Source organism: Pleuronectes platessa, chromosome 16 (genome assembly GCF_947347685.1).
Source record: "Pleuronectes platessa chromosome 16, fPlePla1.1, whole genome shotgun sequence".
Lineage (NCBI taxonomy): Eukaryota > Metazoa > Chordata > Actinopteri > Pleuronectiformes > Pleuronectidae > Pleuronectes > Pleuronectes platessa.
In genome coordinates, this window is record NC_070641.1 from 25,028,513 (window position 1) to 25,047,370 (window position 18,858).

At 46.5% G+C, this 18,858-nt stretch overlaps 2 protein-coding genes across 3 annotated transcripts in view; one reads left to right on the plus strand and one right to left on the minus strand.

Moving 5' to 3' along the window:
* Positions 1-2,354: 2,354 nt before the first annotated feature.
* LOC128458083 (properdin) lies at positions 2,355-14,359 on the minus strand. Of its 2 annotated transcripts, XM_053442720.1 has the most exons (13): positions 14,225-14,359; positions 12,810-12,960; positions 11,561-11,641; positions 8,401-8,539; positions 7,630-7,793; positions 7,385-7,552; positions 7,091-7,300; positions 6,846-7,013; positions 5,886-6,077; positions 4,887-5,060; positions 4,535-4,732; positions 3,860-3,971; positions 2,355-2,803 (listed from the first exon to the last, which is right to left on the minus strand). In XM_053442720.1, the coding sequence occupies exons 2-13, from the start codon at positions 12,838-12,840 to the stop codon at positions 2,665-2,667; spliced, it is 1,776 nt and encodes a 591-aa protein (XP_053298695.1). In that variant the 5' UTR covers positions 12,841-12,960; positions 14,225-14,359; the 3' UTR covers positions 2,355-2,664. The 2 variants fall into 2 exon arrangements, with proteins under 2 accessions (XP_053298695.1, XP_053298694.1); XM_053442719.1 differs by lacking the exon at positions 14,225-14,359 and having other exon boundaries at positions 12,810-13,045.
* psmd3 (proteasome 26S subunit, non-ATPase 3) overlaps positions 12,557-18,858 on the plus strand; it is an 11,572-nt gene continuing 5,270 nt past the window's right edge. The window contains exons 1-7 of the mRNA XM_053442721.1: positions 12,557-12,651; positions 14,758-14,825; positions 14,944-15,105; positions 16,267-16,457; positions 18,007-18,147; positions 18,238-18,374; positions 18,459-18,649. Of these exons, the coding sequence (XP_053298696.1) occupies positions 12,569-12,651; positions 14,758-14,825; positions 14,944-15,105; positions 16,267-16,457; positions 18,007-18,147; positions 18,238-18,374; positions 18,459-18,649 (973 nt within the window). The 5' untranslated portion in view covers positions 12,557-12,568. The remainder of the gene's footprint in view (positions 12,652-14,757; positions 14,826-14,943; positions 15,106-16,266; positions 16,458-18,006; positions 18,148-18,237; positions 18,375-18,458; positions 18,650-18,858) is intronic.

The window sequence follows — 18,858 nt, forward strand, 5'->3', positions numbered from 1 at the left end:
ATGTCAGTGAGGGGGGCGGGGCATTGATAAGTATTAATACTGAAAACATGTTATTTTTTGGTGTGGATGAACAGTGAAGTTATCTTGGTGACCTGCTACCTGTTAAAACAACTGTGTGGGAGGGGCTTGTCTCAGCCTCGTTCTCTCCAGGAAGCTCCGGTGCACCGCGGCGCCACACGACCACGCCTCATTTTAAAACTCATCTCCACCACAGATACTTCTGAGTCCCAGACAGCAGAGCAGGTGTAAAGGCTGCTGGTCCCGTTCCCGTCTGGACGCCTGCTGTTTGAAACCATGACGTGAACACCATGTCGTGCTTCTTGTCTTTACGTCATCACGTAGCCCTCGTTGATTCGTCACATGACCACCTCCATGAGGAAGCCCGCCTCAGCTCACAAGCCCATTGTACCAGAGGTGATGTGATCAAGTTTGAAATGTTTCCAAACTAAAATGTAAAGTGAAACTCATCAAGTGATCAAAGTTATCAGAGGGTTTCCGTCACATCAGGTTCTGAGTATCTAGAAGACAGGAAGTTGGTTCCCAGCCGGAATCAAATGCAGCATGAACTGTGATGTCATCAGTGGGTGTGGCCAATACTCCAGGCTAGAAAGTGCAAAGTATCTAGCCTGGATGCCAGACGAACTTAGCCCCGCCCACAACATTTTGGTCGGGCAGTTCGGTCTGGAGTCGCTCCATTGGGAAAAAATGATGGGGCGTGTTTCAACTGACCAGGAAGTAAAATTCCTCTTCGCTCAATTGGATAGACCTACAACCAATCAGAGCAACGTAGTATGTGACGTATGCTAAGCAACGCATTGTGAGTTATTTACTAACCCGGGTTCACACCGGACGCTTCAGCGCAGCGCCAAGCCTTAAATAACAGCTGGCTCCCATCCACTCCCATGTTAAAACTTTGTGCCGGTCACACCGGAGGCTGAAGCACCGCGAGGCAGCCTTGGTGCAGCGCGGTGCTTCAGCCTCCGGTGTGACCGGCACAAAGCCGTGCAGCGATCTACTGGATCAACGGGTGATATTATTAGCGCTGCCCGGCGGTTCAGCGTCGCTTCAGTGTCCGGTGTGAACAGCCAAGCGCCGGGGCGATAGGGATTAGGTGCTCTGGCGTCGCCTCCACGTTCTGTGTTCCTCTTTCAAAATGAATGCGCTGTCGATGTCTTCTAAAACAGACTCAATGGCAGCATCTACACATCTCAGCTCGCCAGCGGCAGCCATGTAACCCTAACCCTAACCCGTGGTTGATTACGTTACCGTTGATCATCTGTCAATCATCGTATAAAGCCCGCCCTGACAATCTGATTGGCCCGGTCGGGCCATCATTTTTTCCCAATGGAGCGACTCCAGACCGAACTGCCCGACCAAATTGTTGTGGGCGGGGCTAAGTTCGTCTGGCATCCAGGCTACAAAGTATCATCTTCTCTGACAAATTCAAATGTCGTCCTGATGATGGCGCTAGAGTTCCCGATGCAGGTGAGTTCCTAATAAAGATATTTTTCATCGTAGCAGCTTTGCTAACAGCACTCACTCTTACACGTGATACACTACCATTAGTTTCCTTTGTGCTAAAGTGCCATGCTAGCTACACATGCTAAAGGGAAAAACACAGGGCGTTTCTAAAATGGACAACTTCCGCTCACAGCTTCCAGGGGGCGCTCTCAGGCTCGTCCAGACTCAGTGTAGCTGGCTTCCTTCAGATTCACACAATCATCGTTTGTGATGTCACACATCACATGACACCCACCATTTTTGTTTCCATCAGTGTGTTAGTGTGAGTTGTTAACCCTGAGTCAGCACTTTAAGTAAGTGATTGTGGAGTTTCATCAGTGTGTTAGTGTGACAGCAGCTCCTTCAGGAGCCTTCACCTCATGGTCATCTTTCACTGACCAATCAGAATGCTAGTGTGAGCGCTTCATGTAAAAAACACAGACAATATTTGTAAAATTTGTCTTTTTGTCTGGAAGGACATGAAAACAAGGGTAGCTCCACTCACTCAATGTCTGTCCAGTGAGGTGGACAGGAAGTGGACAGGAAGTGGACAGGAAGTGGACAGGCTCTACGTGGACGGGCTTAGGCAACATTAACAATGTAAATAAAAACGTAAAACTGCAGTAACGACTCGTCTTCCCGGTACAGCTGTGCAGTACCTACTTCTCACCTGCAGGTGGAGTGAAACATTTTGATGAATTCACGTCAGATTCACGTTAATTTCCACTGTTAAGCTTTTCTAAAATAATAAAGTGTAACTTTGCTTCTTGTGCCGGAGTTTGTGCGGTGAAATCAGGTAAGATCTGGAAGCATCTCTGAAAAACCGCCAAATAAAGGAGCATCAACACAAAACATGATATTTATCTGTGTCTTTATGAAATCTATTGTGTTTTTATGATACACACAATTAAATCAGATTGCGTAGATACAAATGAATACTTCCTAAAGATTATCATGATACACAGTGCTGGTTTTTCACCTGACCTATTTGAACATTGTTTTCTGGATAACATAGAATATATGACCCACTATGTAATCATATCTTTGTAGGTTTGATATGTGAGGTAAACAACCACAGGAGGGGATTCTAGTTACATCATCAAATAACTAATTAACATGAACAAACGTGATCAGCGGGATTACAGGTTTATGGTGGCGAGGATGTCATACGTGGGGGGGGCAGGGGGGGACGTTGACACAGGGCTGGGTCTCGAACTTTGGACCGTCTTCCGGCTTCCAGACACAGTCGGCAAGTGGTGTCCCAAAGAACGTGGCCTTCTCCCTCTGACGGCCGATGGTCGGACTGCAACACACCCACACACGGATCAGGGACAGGACTACAAGCCCCATAATGCACTTCAGTCACTTTTCAAGAAGTGCTCAGGACATTACAGGTTTTTTTCAATTTTCAAAACAGGGCCCGGTGTTTCAAACACTACACACAATCAGCACAACCACACACACAATCAGCACAACCACACACACAATCATTACAACCACACACACAATCAGCACAACCACACACACAATCAGCACAACCACACACACAATCAGCACAACACCTCAGATCCTTTGAAAATGAAACACTCTTGTAAACAAAATATGGTTTTGCCAAATTAGTGTATAGTTTTTACAAGAGTGTTTCATTTTGCAAAGGCTCTGAGGTGTTCTGCTGATTGTGATGATTGTGTGTGTGGTTGTGCTGATTGTGTGTAGTGTTTGAAACACCGGGCCCTGTTTTGAAAATCATGTTTAAGCAATCGAAAAAAAATTGTAATCTTCTCTGTGGCATATGACAGGGGTGAGTGTAAATATCTGAACAGGTATATATATCAGTGTTGTGTTGGCGATGCATTCAGCAACTAAATATGCACTGAGTGGCTTTTTTTCTATCAAACATGATTGATAAGTCAGGTAATTTCTGTTAATGTTGAAATATATATTAAAAAATTCCCTGCAGTAAAGGAAAGATAAGCTAAAGAGATGATGTGCAGTGAAAGTCTGTCTCTGTTTGAAGTGTCACATCAGCAGCTTCAGAGTCTGTGAACATGTGAAGAAGACGATGGTCCATGAGGAAGAGTCTCTGACCTGAGTGGACATTTGTTCCCTGAGCCACCTCAACAGAAAAGGACTGAATCATCTGTCACTGTTATTGTTAATGTTGATTGGAATGTTTGAGTGTGATTCACCTTTAATATAATGTTTTAAATCAATATGATATCGTTTGAAGTTTGGGTCTGAAACATCTCGACTGTACAGCCCGAACACTTGCCCCCCCCCCCTCCATCCCGACACTCACATGGGAGCAAAGTGGTGAAATGAGATTGAGCCTAATATTCTAATAATGTTTCAAACTGACCTGTAGTCGCTGAAATCAGGTTTACAGAATCTCCTCCTGGAGCGTTTGGACCCCTCTCCACAGGACGGAGAGCACAGGTTCCACGGCTCCCATCCTTCCCAGCTGCCCTCCACTGCAACACACACACACACTAAGCACGTGAGTGGCTGGTGTAATAAGACATGACATCTTTAAGACGAACATTGACAGTGAACATGAACCAATTAAACATTTTCAATGTGCAGTTGGTAGAGCGGACCGTTTCTCTGTCACACGGAGGACCAGGTTCGATTCCTGGACGAGGACATAGAGTTACATTCACAAAACATCATGAGAATGAGCTTGTTCTGTAACCTTCTGTTTTTTAAGGTGCTATTGTTTCACCAAAATGTGTGCGGCAGTTGTAGCATCCAGAAAATAATAATAAATTGTATTTTCTTACAAAATAATATTATAAAGAAAGCAGATATAAAAGTCTTAAATCCAGATGAGGACGAGGTCAAGCCGCCCCCCCCCCCCCCCCCCCCCCCTCACCACCTGAGGTTTCCTCTTGTTTACTGTTTTAACAGCTGGTCATGTTGTAGTGTGTGGACATCACGGTCTTTGTCAGGTCCTGTTTCCTGCTGTGTTGTGTGTTGTTGCCATTTTGATTTCCACTAAACATTTCAAATACTTGAATGTGTGTGTGTCACCCACGGTAACATTTGCTGACATCATAGCAGACCCGCCTGTCAGTCAAAGTGTCTCCGCTGCAGATGGACCCGTTATGAGCTCGGTGGAGACACGTGCGCTCGCGGGTTTGACTCCCGCCCAGCTGCTTGCAGCGGATGTCCCGCTCACGGAACGGAAATTTACATTGGCTCCAGGGCGACCACTCTGACCACACACCGTCCACTGCAAACACAAAGGTTACACATCTCCAGGGTGAGTGTGTCAGCAGCCTTCACATCACTGAGTTAGTAGCGTTGTTTGTTGTCACCAGGACACAACGTGTCTCTCATGGAGTCGTCTACTTTGTGTGTGTTTGTCTCAGGTTGAAGGACGGTACCTGGACAGTGGACATTGGTTGTACAGATGCTGGTTCGACGTCCCTCTCCAGGACACGGCAGGCCGCCATGTTGAGCAGCAGGGCTGTCACATGTCCTGTGTGACAGCTGAAGCCCCACCCCACATGTGACAGGACATGAAGAGAAGGGAGACCAAGACCCCCATCCCCCGTCCACTGGTGGAGAGACAGAAGCAAGGCAGCGAGTGGTTATATGTGTCGATGACGACTAAACATCTGTGCAACCTGTTCTTCCTTCAATCAATCAGAGCCACTGTTGTCTCTATGTAGAAGCTCTGAAGTCTTTATGGTTGTGTCTCCACACCGGCGACACCCAGTGGCTGGAGGCGTCAAATGTAAGAATAATATATAAGAACAGGTACGTTCGTCATATTCTTTCGAACATGGTATATAAAGATTGCCTCCAGGGAATCATTTCAAATTTGATACAAATGTTCTGAGAAGCTGCTTCAGACTGAGCTCCTCACTTCTCTGGATCTTCTCTGGAGGATCACACTCAGTTCCTCCTCCTCCTCCTGAACTCCTGTATAAAGTCTAAATCCAGGAGCAGTGTGAACAGCAGAGGATCCTCCACTGATTCACCGGGGGGGGGGGGGGGTAGAAGACCCAGACGAAGATGTGAAGAGAGTTTGTCGAGATCAGAGCTGACGACGGTGTCATGTGATGTAAACATGATCACATGATCTCTGCAGCAGAGGTAACAGGTCACTTCCTGTGTGTGTCTTTGACCTTGGTGGTCAAAGGTCACGTGACCTCATATTGTTGTGAATGCATTATGTCACCTGGAGGGACTGCACTGGTTCCACAGGTGTGAGTCTACTCTGCATGTTGATGTGGTTATAGACTCTTTACACATGTGAGGTCTGTGTTGACGGGTGTTAAAGCATCTGGGAGCAGGTTATTGTCTCTTACAGCTGTGCACTCACACATTTGTCTGGTTGACTGACTGGAGCAGGTGTGTGTTCAGAAGGACAGGCCTACCTGGGCAGTGAGGTGTGTGATTGCAGTCCTCTATCTGGTGGTTGTCGCCTTGGCAAGCTTTGCCGGGTGGCCTGGATGAGGGGGCCGGGTTCGAGCAGGATCGGTATCGAGTCCTGACGGGTACTCGGCCTCGTGGGATACAAGAAGACGAGCACTCACCCCAGCTGGACCAACCAGACCAGAACCCGTCAACTATGAGAGACATTGACAGAACAAGAGACTCAAATAGTTTTCACTGACGTGGACACATCAGGACAACGTGACCAGCTGACTATGTCACCTGGCCTGGAAAGATAGACTGATAAGTTACAAGACAGCTAGAACTTCTAACCATCAGGGATCCACCTCCTCCTCCCCATGAACAGCACAGATACCTGGTCTAGTCCAGAAACCATAGCACCACCTGTAGCACCTGATCTATATCTGGATCTCTTTTCTTCAGTTGATCTTCTGACCTGACGTCACGAGTTTCATCCTCTAAACCACCAACTTGTCTATTAGACTCTGTCCCAACTGGACTTTTTAAAGGAAGTTCTCCCGCCCGTTAAATCAGATGAATATGTCTTTGTTAACCAGCTGCGTCCCACAAGCTGTAATGAAACCTCTGGATCAGGAGCCCACTCTTGATCCAGATGTTTAAGCTGATTAGATCCATATCAAACCCTGAAAAAAGGTTCCTCTTTGATAAAGCCTATAGTTCTGGATTCCAAACCCCCATCATGCACTGAGGGATAACTCCCATCATGCACTGCTGGAGAACCCTCCTTTTCTCTCAGAGCTGCTCATTATTGAACTGTTGATTTCTCTATAATTTTTATCATTTTAAGCCTTGAGATGATGAAGAATATGATTTGAACCTAAACAAACGATGGCAACACTTTGTGTGTGTGTGTGTTTGTGTGTGTGTGTGTGTGTGTGTGTGTGTGTGTGTGTGTGTGTGTGTGTGTGTGTGTGTGTTACCTGGACAGGGACTCTGACAGACCCATGTCTGAACACTTGTTCCATCACAAAATCGTCCACCATATTTTGGGGCGGGGCTATCACAGGTCCTGGTTGAAAGCTGAAGCCCCTCCCCACAGGAGATCGAACACGGACCAGGCGGAGACCACGCCCCCCAGCTCCCGTCCACTGTGGAGACAGCCCATCAGTTCACACTCAGTTGTCCTCGTGTCCTCGTGTCCTCGTGCAGAGCGGGGGAGTCTCACCGGGACAGTTCGGCAGCTCGCTGCAGAGCCCCGTCTGAGAGCTGCCGCCAGGGCAGCCATTGCCAGGGGATGCCGTGTCATTGGAGGGGGCGGGGCTAGAGCAGGATCGATATCGCACTTTGGAGGGGACAATGACATCATCACGCTGGTCATCGATACACACACCAGAACATTCAGACCAACTAGACCAGTCTGACCAACCTCCGTGGACTGAGAGGTGGAGAAAGACACAGGAAGTCAGAAGGACAGACAGACACAAAGAGAGACAGACAGATGGACAGACAGACAGGTTACCTGGACAAGTCTCATGTGTTGGACAGGTGTCTGTCTCCTCTGAAGAGCCGCTACAGGCTGAGCGACACTCAGAAGAACTGGAGCAGAGTCTCACCCTTTCCCTGACTCCGCCCCCTCCACAGGTGACCGAGCAGGGTGACCAGCTGCCCCACAAGCCCCACCCCTTTGCTGCACACACATATTCAAAACTTTACCACAATCATGTGTGTGTTTATGTGTGTTTGTGTGTATAAGTGTGTGTGTACCGTCGCAGCAGGTGCCACTGCATGGTTCCGTCTGCAGTTTGTCCGCAGCATTGTCACACTCTGATTGGCCGACGCCGAAACATGTCCTCCGTCTCTGTCTCACTCCGTCCCCACAGAGCACAGTACACTGTGACCATGAAGACCAGGGAGACCACACAGGAGGACTGAAACACACACACACACACACACACACACACACACACACACACACACAATCACTCAACAACTTAACAAAGGTTTAACTAACAGAGCAGACGTGAGATCTGGTCACAGGGGACACTTTGAGGACACACTTTAACAGCAGGTGTGAACACACAAACTTAACAATGGAAACTGATCGGATCCCTCTGGACAGATGTTAATACCAGGTGTGTACAGGCCACACCTGTTGTGTTACTGGAGTATGCCACTAGGGGGCACACCACAGAACTTAGACTGTGTAGAACTTCTGGATTTATAATTTGTGAAGAAAAGCATGGTAGCAGGATGTATGCATGTGAATGGTGAGGATGAAGATGAGGGAGGTCTCTGCCGGGCTGGTCTGCTGTGGACTGGGCGGATGGACGAGGACATCCTGCGCGTTGTCGTGAGGACGACATGTCCCTAAAGAATGGCAGCTGTGATTATGGGATATCTTGGAGCTCATGAGGCGCAGATAAACTGCTGGAGTCTGAATCAAGAGATCTAAGTTCTGGGGGCAAAGCACAGACATAATGACGGACACTGTGTGTGTTTGTGTGTGTGTGTGTGTGTCTGTGTACTTTCACTAACCCACAAGACTGACACAATCCACCTGTTGCCAGGTAGCCGTACTGAGGGTTCTGACAGCAGTCGTCCTCGTCCATTTCACCGAGCTCCTGAGCGCACTGACCTGAGGTCAGAGAAAAATGTGCAAAACACCGCACACACTCTACACACAGACACACACACACACACACACACACACAGTGAAGTTTTCAGCTGATGTGAGTCCTAATGAGCAAATTCTGAATAGAATATTGTGTGCGTGTGTGTGAGTGTGTGTGCGTGCGTGTGTGTGCATGTGTGTGTGTTTGTGTGTGTTGATGTGTGTGGACCAGCTCACAGAGCCTGTACCTCTCCAGGTAGGGATTAAAACAGGCTGTGCAGTTGTCCCAGAGCCAGCGGTCAATGTGGAGGCTACTGTCTACCACAATGGGACACAACACACACTCCACAACACAACAGCAAGAAAGTCCCTCCTGAACATTAAACAGGCAGAGACAGAACCACACTGGACTGAGACTGCAGGGAGAGGTGGCCGGCCTTGACTTCACTGACCTCTGTCTCTCATACAATGTACAGGAACGCCTCTGTAGGAGAGGACATCCTCTGCTTCACTGTTAAAGCCAGACTTCAGGTGTGAAGTAATCACACAGAACAATCTTGCATTGTGGTACCCTAATAATCATCACCCACACTGTATAATGCATTCTAATCCCAACCAACATTTAGAATCCATTGCTCATATTGTTAATGGCTGTAATAAGTACAAAGGACTCAATACTGCACGCCATGACCGCATTGTCGACCTCATTTCAAGTACTGTTAATGGAGTATTCTAGTACTGTTAATGGAGTATTCTACTACTGTTAAGGGAGTATTCTAGTACTGTTAATGGAGTATTCTAGTACTGTTAATGGAGTATTCAAGCACTGTTAAGGGAGTATTCTAGTACTGTTAATGGAGTATTCAAGTACTGTTAAGGGAGTATTCTAGTACTGTTAATGGAGTATTCAAGTACTGTTAAGGGAGTATTCTAGTACTGTTAATGGAGTATTCTACTACTGTTAAGGGAGTATTCAAGTACTGTTAAGGGAGTATTCTAGTACTGTTAATGGAGTATTCAAGTACTGTTAAGGGAGTATTCTAGTACTGTTAATGTAGTATTCAAGTACTGTTAAGGGAGTATTCTAGTACTGTTAATGGAGTATTCTAGTACTGTTAATGGAGTATTCTAGTACTGTTAATGGAGTATTCAAGCACTGTTAAGGGAGTATTCTAGTACTGTTAATGGAGTATTCAAGTACTGTTAAGGGAGTATTCTAGTACTGTTAATGGAGTATTCAAGCACTGTTAAGGGAGTATTCTAGTACTGTTAATGGAGTATTCAAGTACTGTTAAGGGATTATTCTAGTACTGTTAATGGAGTATTCAAGTACTGTTAAGGGAGTATTCTAGTACTGTTAATGGAGTATTCAAGTACTGTTAAGGGAGTATTCTAGTACTGTTAATGGAATATTCAAGTACTGTTAAGGGAGTATTCTAGTACTGTTAATGGAGTATTCAAGCACTGTTAAGGGAGTATTCTAGTACTGTTAATGGAGTAATCAAGTACTGTTAAGGGAGTATTCTAGTACTGTTAATGGAGTATTCAAGTACTGTTAAGGGAGTATTCTAGTACTGTTAATGGAGTATTCTAGTACTGTTAATGGAGTATTCAAGCACTGTTAATGGAGTATTCAAGCACTGTTAAGGGAGTATTCTAGTACTGTTAATGGAGTATTCAAGTACTGTTAAGGGAGTATTCTAGTACTGTTAATGGAGTATTCTAGTACTGTTAATGGAGTATTCAAGTACTGTTAAGGGAGTATTCTAGTACTGTTAATGGAGTATTCAAGTACTGTTAAGGGAGTATTCCCCCCTAATGTGTCAATGTACAAACACTCCTGTATAATGCCAGATTGGTTCAACAGCCCTGATGTTGTTTTCTGGGACCAGGTTAGAAGGTAGGTAGTAGTCCTGGAGGTAGCCTGTGTCTATGACCTCTATGTGGACATAGCCTTCCTCGACAAGTTGACCAAATACCAGCCCACTGCTGCTAACATGAGAGACCTAGGCTATACATGTAAGCTGGTAATATTGATATTTGGAAGTCTGGGGCTTGTCCATAAGCTTTCGGTCAGTGGACTACGACTGGCAGGACTTTGTAAGACACGATCTAAACAACTAGTAAAGTTCTGCTCTGTATCAGCTGCTCTAGGTCGTCCTGCTGTTTGGCGTAGGAGATGTTTCTTTGTACCAATGAGTCACTGAACTGTTTTCAACCTCTGAGAAAGGTTTGAATCCTTTTGTACGAATATGATTGGTGGATTCAAATAAATTATTTAAATGTGTGTGTGCGTGTGTGGGTGTGTGTTTGTCTGTGTGTGGGTGTGTGTGTGCGTGTGTGTGGGTGTGTGTGTGTGTGTGCGTGTGTGTACGTGTGTGTGCATGTGTGGGTGTGTGTTTGTCTGTGTGTGGGTGTGTGTGTGTGTGTGCGTGTGTGTATGTGTGTGTGCATGTGTGAATTGGTGTGTGTGCGTGTGTATATGTGTGTGTGTGTTTGTGTGTGTGTGTATGTGTGTGTGAGTGTGTTTGTGTATGTATGTGTGTGTGTGTTTGTGTGTGTGGGTGTGTGTATGTGTGTGTGAGTGTGTGTGTGTGTGTATGTGTGTGTGTGTTTGTGTGTGTGGGTGTGTGTATGTGTGTGTGAGTGTGTGTGTGTGGGTGTGTGTGGGTGTGTTTGGAGTTTCCACGATTTCAACACACAGTCAGAAGTTGAACAAAGTTCTTTCAGAAATATTTTGTTTGACTAAAAACAAATTTTCATGACAACGTTCTCACTTTTCTTTTGTTGGTTGTTTTTTGTGCAATATACTGAATATGTGTATGTATATTAATATATTTATATAATATATACATAAACTGCATATGTTAGACATTTAAGCATGTGGTTCATTCACTTCATATACATTATTTATATGCATATAAATACAATTACAGACACAGACACAAACACACACACATACAGACACACACATTCTGATAGACTAACAGACCGACACACACTCAAACAGACAGACAGACACTAATAAACACAAACAGATAGACACACATACACACACACACACACACCCACACACAGACTGACCTGAGGTCTGCAGAGAACCCAGTAGCAGAACCAGAAACTGGAGAATCTTCATCCTGCTGCTGAAGGAACAGACTCCTCCACTGACCTCCAGTCTGCGGACACTGTGTGTGTGTGTGTGTGTGTATGTTGCGCCATGTAACCCGAAGAACTATTTACTCAATCTTGTTTTTGTCATTACTGAGAAACTTATATTGACTGACAAACACGAGCACAGACACACACACAGACACACAAGCACACACACACAAAAAAAACACACACACACACACACAAACAGACACACACTCAAACAGACAGACAGACACACAAAGACACACACACACACACACAGACAGACACACAGACACACATACACACAGACACACAGGCAGACACAGGCAGACACACACAGAAACACACATACACACACACACACACACATAAACACACACACACACACACATACACACACACACATAAACACACACACACACACACAAACACACACACGCACGCAGACACACACAGAAACACATACACACACACACACACACATAAACACACACACACACACACATAAACACACACACACACACACACAAACACACACACGCACACATACTGACAGACACACATAAACCCATAAACACAGACACATAAACACACACAGACAGTCACACGTACTGACAGACACACATAAACACAAACACACACACACACAGACAGACTAACAGACAGACACACTCTCAAACAGACACAAACTGACCTCAATCCAAGTATACATAAACATGATTATATTATGGTCACATGTTACATTTCCCTTACAACTGACATACACACACACAGACACACACACAGACACACACACAGACACATACAAGCACACTCATATACACAAAACATGACACAAAACTCAACATAAAACTGAACTGGAGCTAAACAGGTGAAATGTTTTATTTCTGACTCTTCCAAACATGGGCCATCACTTCCTGTACAGGTCGAGATGTTTGATGAGCAACATGGCTGCCAATGATGTCATCCCTAAGGAGCCTGGAACCTGGAAAAACTGATCCATCACCCGGACGGTGGTTTTTACCTGAAAGAAAGACCAGGTGTGACGTAGAACAGGCTACTGTCAGAGCAGCGGGGGGGGGGGGGGGGGGGGGGGGGGATGATGCAGCCTCTCCCCGGTCCAGGGAGTTAAGGTTTTTCTTTGAGTTTGCATAACTCCTCTGTGCAGCATCTTGTGGAACCCTGAGAGTCCTGACCATGATTTTGGGAATCATTCCTGCTTCCTTCATGGAGTTCAGCTTCCTGGGCTGATGTCCTTGATGAGGAATTTCACAGCCACTTCTTGTCTTACAGTCAAACTATCCGGAGGTTGTAGGAGTTGTGTAGCGATGCCATATGCTGCCCGAGCACTGAGGACACAGTTTCAGGGAGAAGACAGGAGCATGTCTAACACTAACCCTGATGCATCATTGATGATGTCATACATACTGCACTCTCAGACGGCAGAATGAAATCTCTGTGGAGCTAATCACACACACACACACTCAAAAGTCGTTTTCCGCTTGTGTTTGAGATTTTGTTGATGTCGAGTTTTTCGCCCTCGGCTGATCCAACGCTCTCTTGTCAAAATCCTTTTCATCGTTTCATGGTTGTTATGTATCATTGTGTCGTGTGTCATTGTGTGTCGCTGTGTGTTGTGTTGGGGTTGTTGAGGTGTTGTTGTGGTTGTGTATGGTGTTGTTGTGGATGTAGATGGTGTTGTTGTGGTTGTGTATGGTTTTGTTGTAGCTGTTGAGGGGGTTGTGGTTGTAGGTAGTGTTGTTGTGGTTGTGTATGGTGTTGTGGTTGTGTATGGTGTTGTTGTGCTGGTGGATGGTGTTGTGTGCTGGTGGATGGTGTTGTTGGGGTTGTTGATGGTTTTGTTGTGGTTGTGTATGGTGTTGCTGTGGTTGTAGATGTTGTTGTTGTTGTTGTTGTGGTTGTTGATGGTTTTGCTGTGGTTGTAGATGTTGTTATTGTTGTTGTGGTTGTTGATGGTTTTGCTGTGGTTGTAGATGTTGTTGTTGTTGTGGTTGTTGATGGTTTTGCTGTGGTTGTAGATGTTGTTGTTGTTGTTGTTGTGGTTGTAGATGTTGTTGTTGTGGTTGTAGATGGCGTTGCTGTGGTTGTTGATGTTGTTGTTGTGGTTGTAGATGGTTTTGCTGTGGTTGTAGATGTTGTTGTTGTTGTGGTTGTTGATGGTTTTGCTGTGGTTGTAGATGTTGTTGTTGTTGTTGTTGTGGTTGTTGATGGTTTTGCTGTGGTTGTAGATGTTGTTGTTGTTGTTGTTGTGGTTGTTGATGGTTTTGCTGTGGTTGTAGATGTTGTTGTTGTGGTTGTAGATGGTTTTGCTGTGGTTGTAGATGTTGTTGTTGTTGTTGTTGTTGTTGTGGTTGTTGATGGTTTTGCTGTGGTTGTAGATGTTGTTGTTGTTGTTGTTGTGGTTGGTTTTGCTGTGGTTGTAGATGTTGTTGTTGTTGTTGTTGTGGTTGTTGATGGTTTTGCTGTGGTTGTAGATGTTGTTGTTGTTGTTGTTGTGGTTGTTGATGGTTTTGCTGTGGTTGTAGATGTTGTTGTTGTTGTTGTTGTGGTTGTTGATGGTTTTGCTGTGGTTGTAGATGGTGCTGTACTCACTGTGTCAGCAGCAGTGACATCCAGTGTTAAACCAGGATCCACTTGTTAAAGTCCTGGTTCCAGGGGGGTCCACCTTAGTCTGCCTCTGAATGACACATCTCAGGAGAAGACCAGGCGCTGAGGCAGGCCCCGCCCACCGGACACCTGACACCTGCCTGATAGGAACGTCACTATGCTGCTCTCTGATTGGTGTAGAGTTATTACTGATGTTCTAAACTTCATTCCTGTTTTCTAATAATTTAAATGTGTTCTATTGAATTATTTGTTTAATATTTGTAACTGCTCAGATTGTCAAAATAAAATCTAAAATGTGTTTATCTAATTTCATCAACACTGAACATTTGTGTTTTATTTGTACAATTATTATGGAGGAAACAAATATATATATAAAACGAGTGAACCCTGTGTTTTTTTTCTCCAGCCAGATGACGTCAGTGTGTTTGTAAATAATAAACAGCTGAATATCAATCCATCTGTTTTTGATTACTTTCGCCTGCGCTGTTGTTTCTGTGATCGTCTCGTACTGCCTGCAGTATCCCACAATCCTCTGCGCTCCAACAGTTGCCAGTCATTGTGAAGTTAGCCCGAGGAGAGGAGACAGGTAAAGACCCGTCCAGACCCGTTTAGACCCGGGCAGACCCGGGCCAGGTCCGGTCCAGGTCGCTGTGTGGTTGAGTCGGAGCTCCGTGTGTCCTCACTGTCCGCATTTTTTCTTCCAGACACGATGAAGGAGACAGCGGCCAAGAAGAGAGACAAGGCGGGAGGCCGGGACACCAAAGCCGAGAAGCCCAAGGCTCCGGAGCCGCAGGACGTGGAGATGCCGGAGGAGGAGTTGACCGGCGCGGCCAAAGTCAAAGAGCAGGACAGCCTGACCCTGGAGGGTAAATATTACCGTGGACTGCCCCGGGACAGACCGGGACAGCTGCCGTTCTCCCTGCGCTTTTAGCCGCTTAGCCTGTTTGCATAGCCGGCTAACAGGCTAACAACCAGGAGCTAACCCTTAACGTGCTAGCTTAGGTTGTGGAACGGCTTCGATGCTCCTCACCCGGGTGAGTGCACGTGAGAGCAGGGCCACAGCGACCGGGCCTAGGAGTCCACATGGTGACTCGAGCGGAACCGTTGAACTGGACTGACTCCACCAGAGCAGCTCGTCCGGATCTAAGTGTAAACATCCAGTTCAGCTAGCTTCCACTTCAGACGATTCATGACGTCAGTATAGATTCTCTCATGTTTGGTTTTAATTACTTTCTTTTTTCACACAGCTCAAAAAAACTTTGACAAATAACTGGACAGACACTTTATTTTTTCATGTGTTAAAATTTGTTAATGTATTTCATTCTCCTGATAATGGACATCTTGACACAAACTTAGGACAGAACTGTCTTTTGACAGCGTCTCATTCTTTGGAGCTGGATTGTTAGTGTCTGAGGAGGACCAGGGTCTCTCATCCTTTGAGCTCCTCGGATGAGACTCCCCAGAGGATACACCTCTGTCTGCTGGTGGAGCCCAACAGAACCAACCTGACCCGTTGGAGCAATGAGCCACATTCACCAACATCTTCACTAAAACTGATTCTTTTACCAAAGCATTTCGGTTGTCAAAGTGCATAAGAGTTCTCTAAAGTGAACTTTCTGTTCCTGCATAAGAACAAATCCCAGATCAAAACTGCGTAAGTGGGTTTAAGTAAACATTTCTTTTGAATGGACCACCGACGGTCAGTTCTAACTGATCTCCAAACTGCTCGTGTCAACCAAGTGTCGGCAAGCCCCGGAAATTAGATTCAGATCTACTCTTGTTAATGAAAGATCAGATTTACTATAATAACACTCAGATGATTTACCAGCTGTTCTTCCTGATGTAACTGTTTATTTTATTGTGGAAGTTTGTTCTGATGTTTTTATTATACAACAGTTTGATCCTCGGCTCTGCTGTCAGTCAAACTGTTCCGGTCTCTTCAGCCGGATATCAGAAAGGCCACTTTACCGACCTGGGACCTGCGACTCCTCCTCCTCTCTGACCTCTGACCTTTGTCCCCTGTTCAGACATTAAGGAGCATGTGAAGCAGATCGAGAAGGCGGTGTCGGGGAAGGAGCCTCGGTTCGTTCTACGTGCCCTGCGTGCGTTACCGTCAACCAGCCGACGTCTCAACACCAACGTGGTGCATAAAGCCGTGAGTGGCTTCTTCACCAACAACGTGGCCACCAGAGACTTCCTGCTGGGCTTCCTGGAGGAGGTGAGGGCATGATCACTGATTGCTTCTAGTATTGATTCACCTGTAAGTCAGACTCATTCTCTCACTTTGTAGTGTGTCGATCATCAGAAGAGTGATTGGTATCAACTGTAATAATTAGGGCTGAGTTAAAAATGATAATGATCGACCTTTGTTTTAATGATCCGATACTGATTGATAAAAAAGAGGAATCAATCTTTTAATATTTGCCTTCTCCCTTGGGTGATTCCATATTACTCATCTCATATCTGTCTGGAGACGGAGCCACACAGAGTTTATGCTCCCGCTGACCTGCGCTTACTTTACAAATATACTTACTAGGACCCGATCACTCAGTTCACCCGCAGCACGAGAAGCACACAGCCGGGGCCTCAGGGTTAAAGAACCCGGAACGATTTAGGTCAGAGGATCGTGAGGGTCAGTCACTGAACCAGGAGGAACCCAGGAGGAACCCAGGAGGAACCCAGGAGGAACCCAGGAGGAACCCAGGAGGAACCCAGGAGGAACCCAGGGGCCCAGTGCACCAGGAGGAACCCAGGGCCCAGTGCACCAGGAGGAACCCAGGAGGAACCCAGGGCCCAGTGCACCAGGAGGGGCCCAGTGCACCAGGAGGAACCCAGGGCCCAGTGCACCAGGAGGAACCCAGGAGGAACCCAGGGCCCAGTGCACCAGGAGGGGCCCAGTGCACCAGGAGGAACCCAGGGCCCAGTGCACAATGGCTATGACATGAAGGTGTGACCCTCCCAGGATCTGCCTCCTCAGACCTGCACTGATCCACCAAACTGGTCATAGATGATGTTACAGCAACATCACGTTCACCACGACGTCTCCAGGCTCGTTCACACCTGTCACATGTGCTCAGTGTGAACCATCTGTGAGAAGAACGAGGCTCCAGTGGTGGAACTGCTGGTCCTGGTGTTCTCTGGTGAATGGAGCTGTGGGCTCAGGTCCCACTAGAGGACCTCGGCCCCTCATGCCTCATGGAGTCAAGGAGCAGATACTGGTCCTGCTGCTGGGTTAATGCTTTTCTACTGTCCAGCTCTCCTGGTGTCTCCTCCAGGCTCTTGAGACACAAACCTTCTTATCACCACACGTATGGATGTGTCCTCCTGGAGGAGCTGGACTTCTTTTCTAAGATTCCAGAGCTTTTGGTGATGAAGACCGACGCCGCTGTGGATGAGCTGTAAACAACAACACTGATCTTTCCACAGCAGAATTTATACATCATGAATGTTCCCACATGTTCCTGTTAGGGTTAGTCTGGCCCGGGCAATCTGCTGCTTCACAGAGCAACTACACCAAATGTCAGGGAAAAGTTTTGCAGAGTTTATGTTCCAGTTGTTAGTAATATGTAACTTCACTCCTAGATGTTACTAGAGGTGTGGAAATACAAGTTCTTCCTTCAGATTATCACGTGTTTTAAGTAATAACTTCATGGTTGGCCCTGTATGCTTAACCAATCTCATTCATAATATCCTCTCACAAGATGATTTTCTTTATCACAGTTACCTAATCAAATAATCAGTATTGATCCCTGCTGTCTGTCTCTCAGCCGATGGAGATGGTGGACGGGGACGTCCAGTTTCGGCCGAGGACGGGTAAAGCAGCGTCTGCTTCGCTGCTGCCTGAGGTGGAGGCTTACCTGCAGCTGCTGCTGGTGGTTCATCTGACCAATAACAAGAGATACAAGGAGGTTTGTCTGATGTCTGATGTCTGTGGTGAGGAGAGGCAGCGACTAAGATGATGATGATGATGATGATGATGATGATTTCTTATGTTTCAGGCTCAGAAGGTGTCGGACGACCTGCTGCAGAAGATCGGCTCGAAGAACCGCAGAGCTCTGGATCTGGTCGCTGCTAAGTGTTATTATTATCATGCCAGAGTGTACGAGTTCCTCAAGCAGTTTGACACCATGCGCAGGTACACTAACACGCACACTATCACACACACACTCTGCTCTTTAAGGACACGCGTGTAAAACCATGGTGTGTTTATCACTTTCAGTTTCCTCCACACTCGCCTGCGGACGGCGACTCTGCGCCACGACGCCGACGGTCAGGCCGTGCTCCTCAACCTGCTGCTGAGGAACTACCTGCACTTCAACCTGTACGACCAGGCCGAGAAGCTGGTGTCCAAGTCCGTGTTTCCTGAGCTCGCCAACAACAACGAGTGGGCCCGATACCTGTACTACACAGGTGAGCCTGCCGCCTCCATGTGATCATGAACGATTGTTCCATCTCTGCGTGTCATGTGACCCCTGCGTGTCATGTGACCCCTGCCTGTCATGTGACCCCTGCCTGTCATGTGACCCCTGCCTGTCATGTGACCCCTGCCTGTCATGTGACCCCTGCCTGTCATGTGACCCCTGCGTGTCATGTGACCCCTGCCTGTCATGTGACCCCTG

Bases quoted from the DNA above. Each gene is read 5' to 3' on its own strand.
- LOC128458083 (XM_053442720.1), bottom strand. From the start codon at position 12,840: ATGAAGGAAGCAGGAATGATTCCCAAAATCA. The intron at 4,733-4,886 runs GTACCGTCCTTC...TTGTGTTTGCAG, and splicing joins AACCAATGTCCACTGTCCAG to TGGACGGTGTGTGGTCAGAG. The intron at 2,804-3,859 runs GTCAGTTTGAAA...GGTGTGTTGCAG, and splicing joins CCTGATTTCAGCGACTACAG to TCCGACCATCGGCCGTCAGA.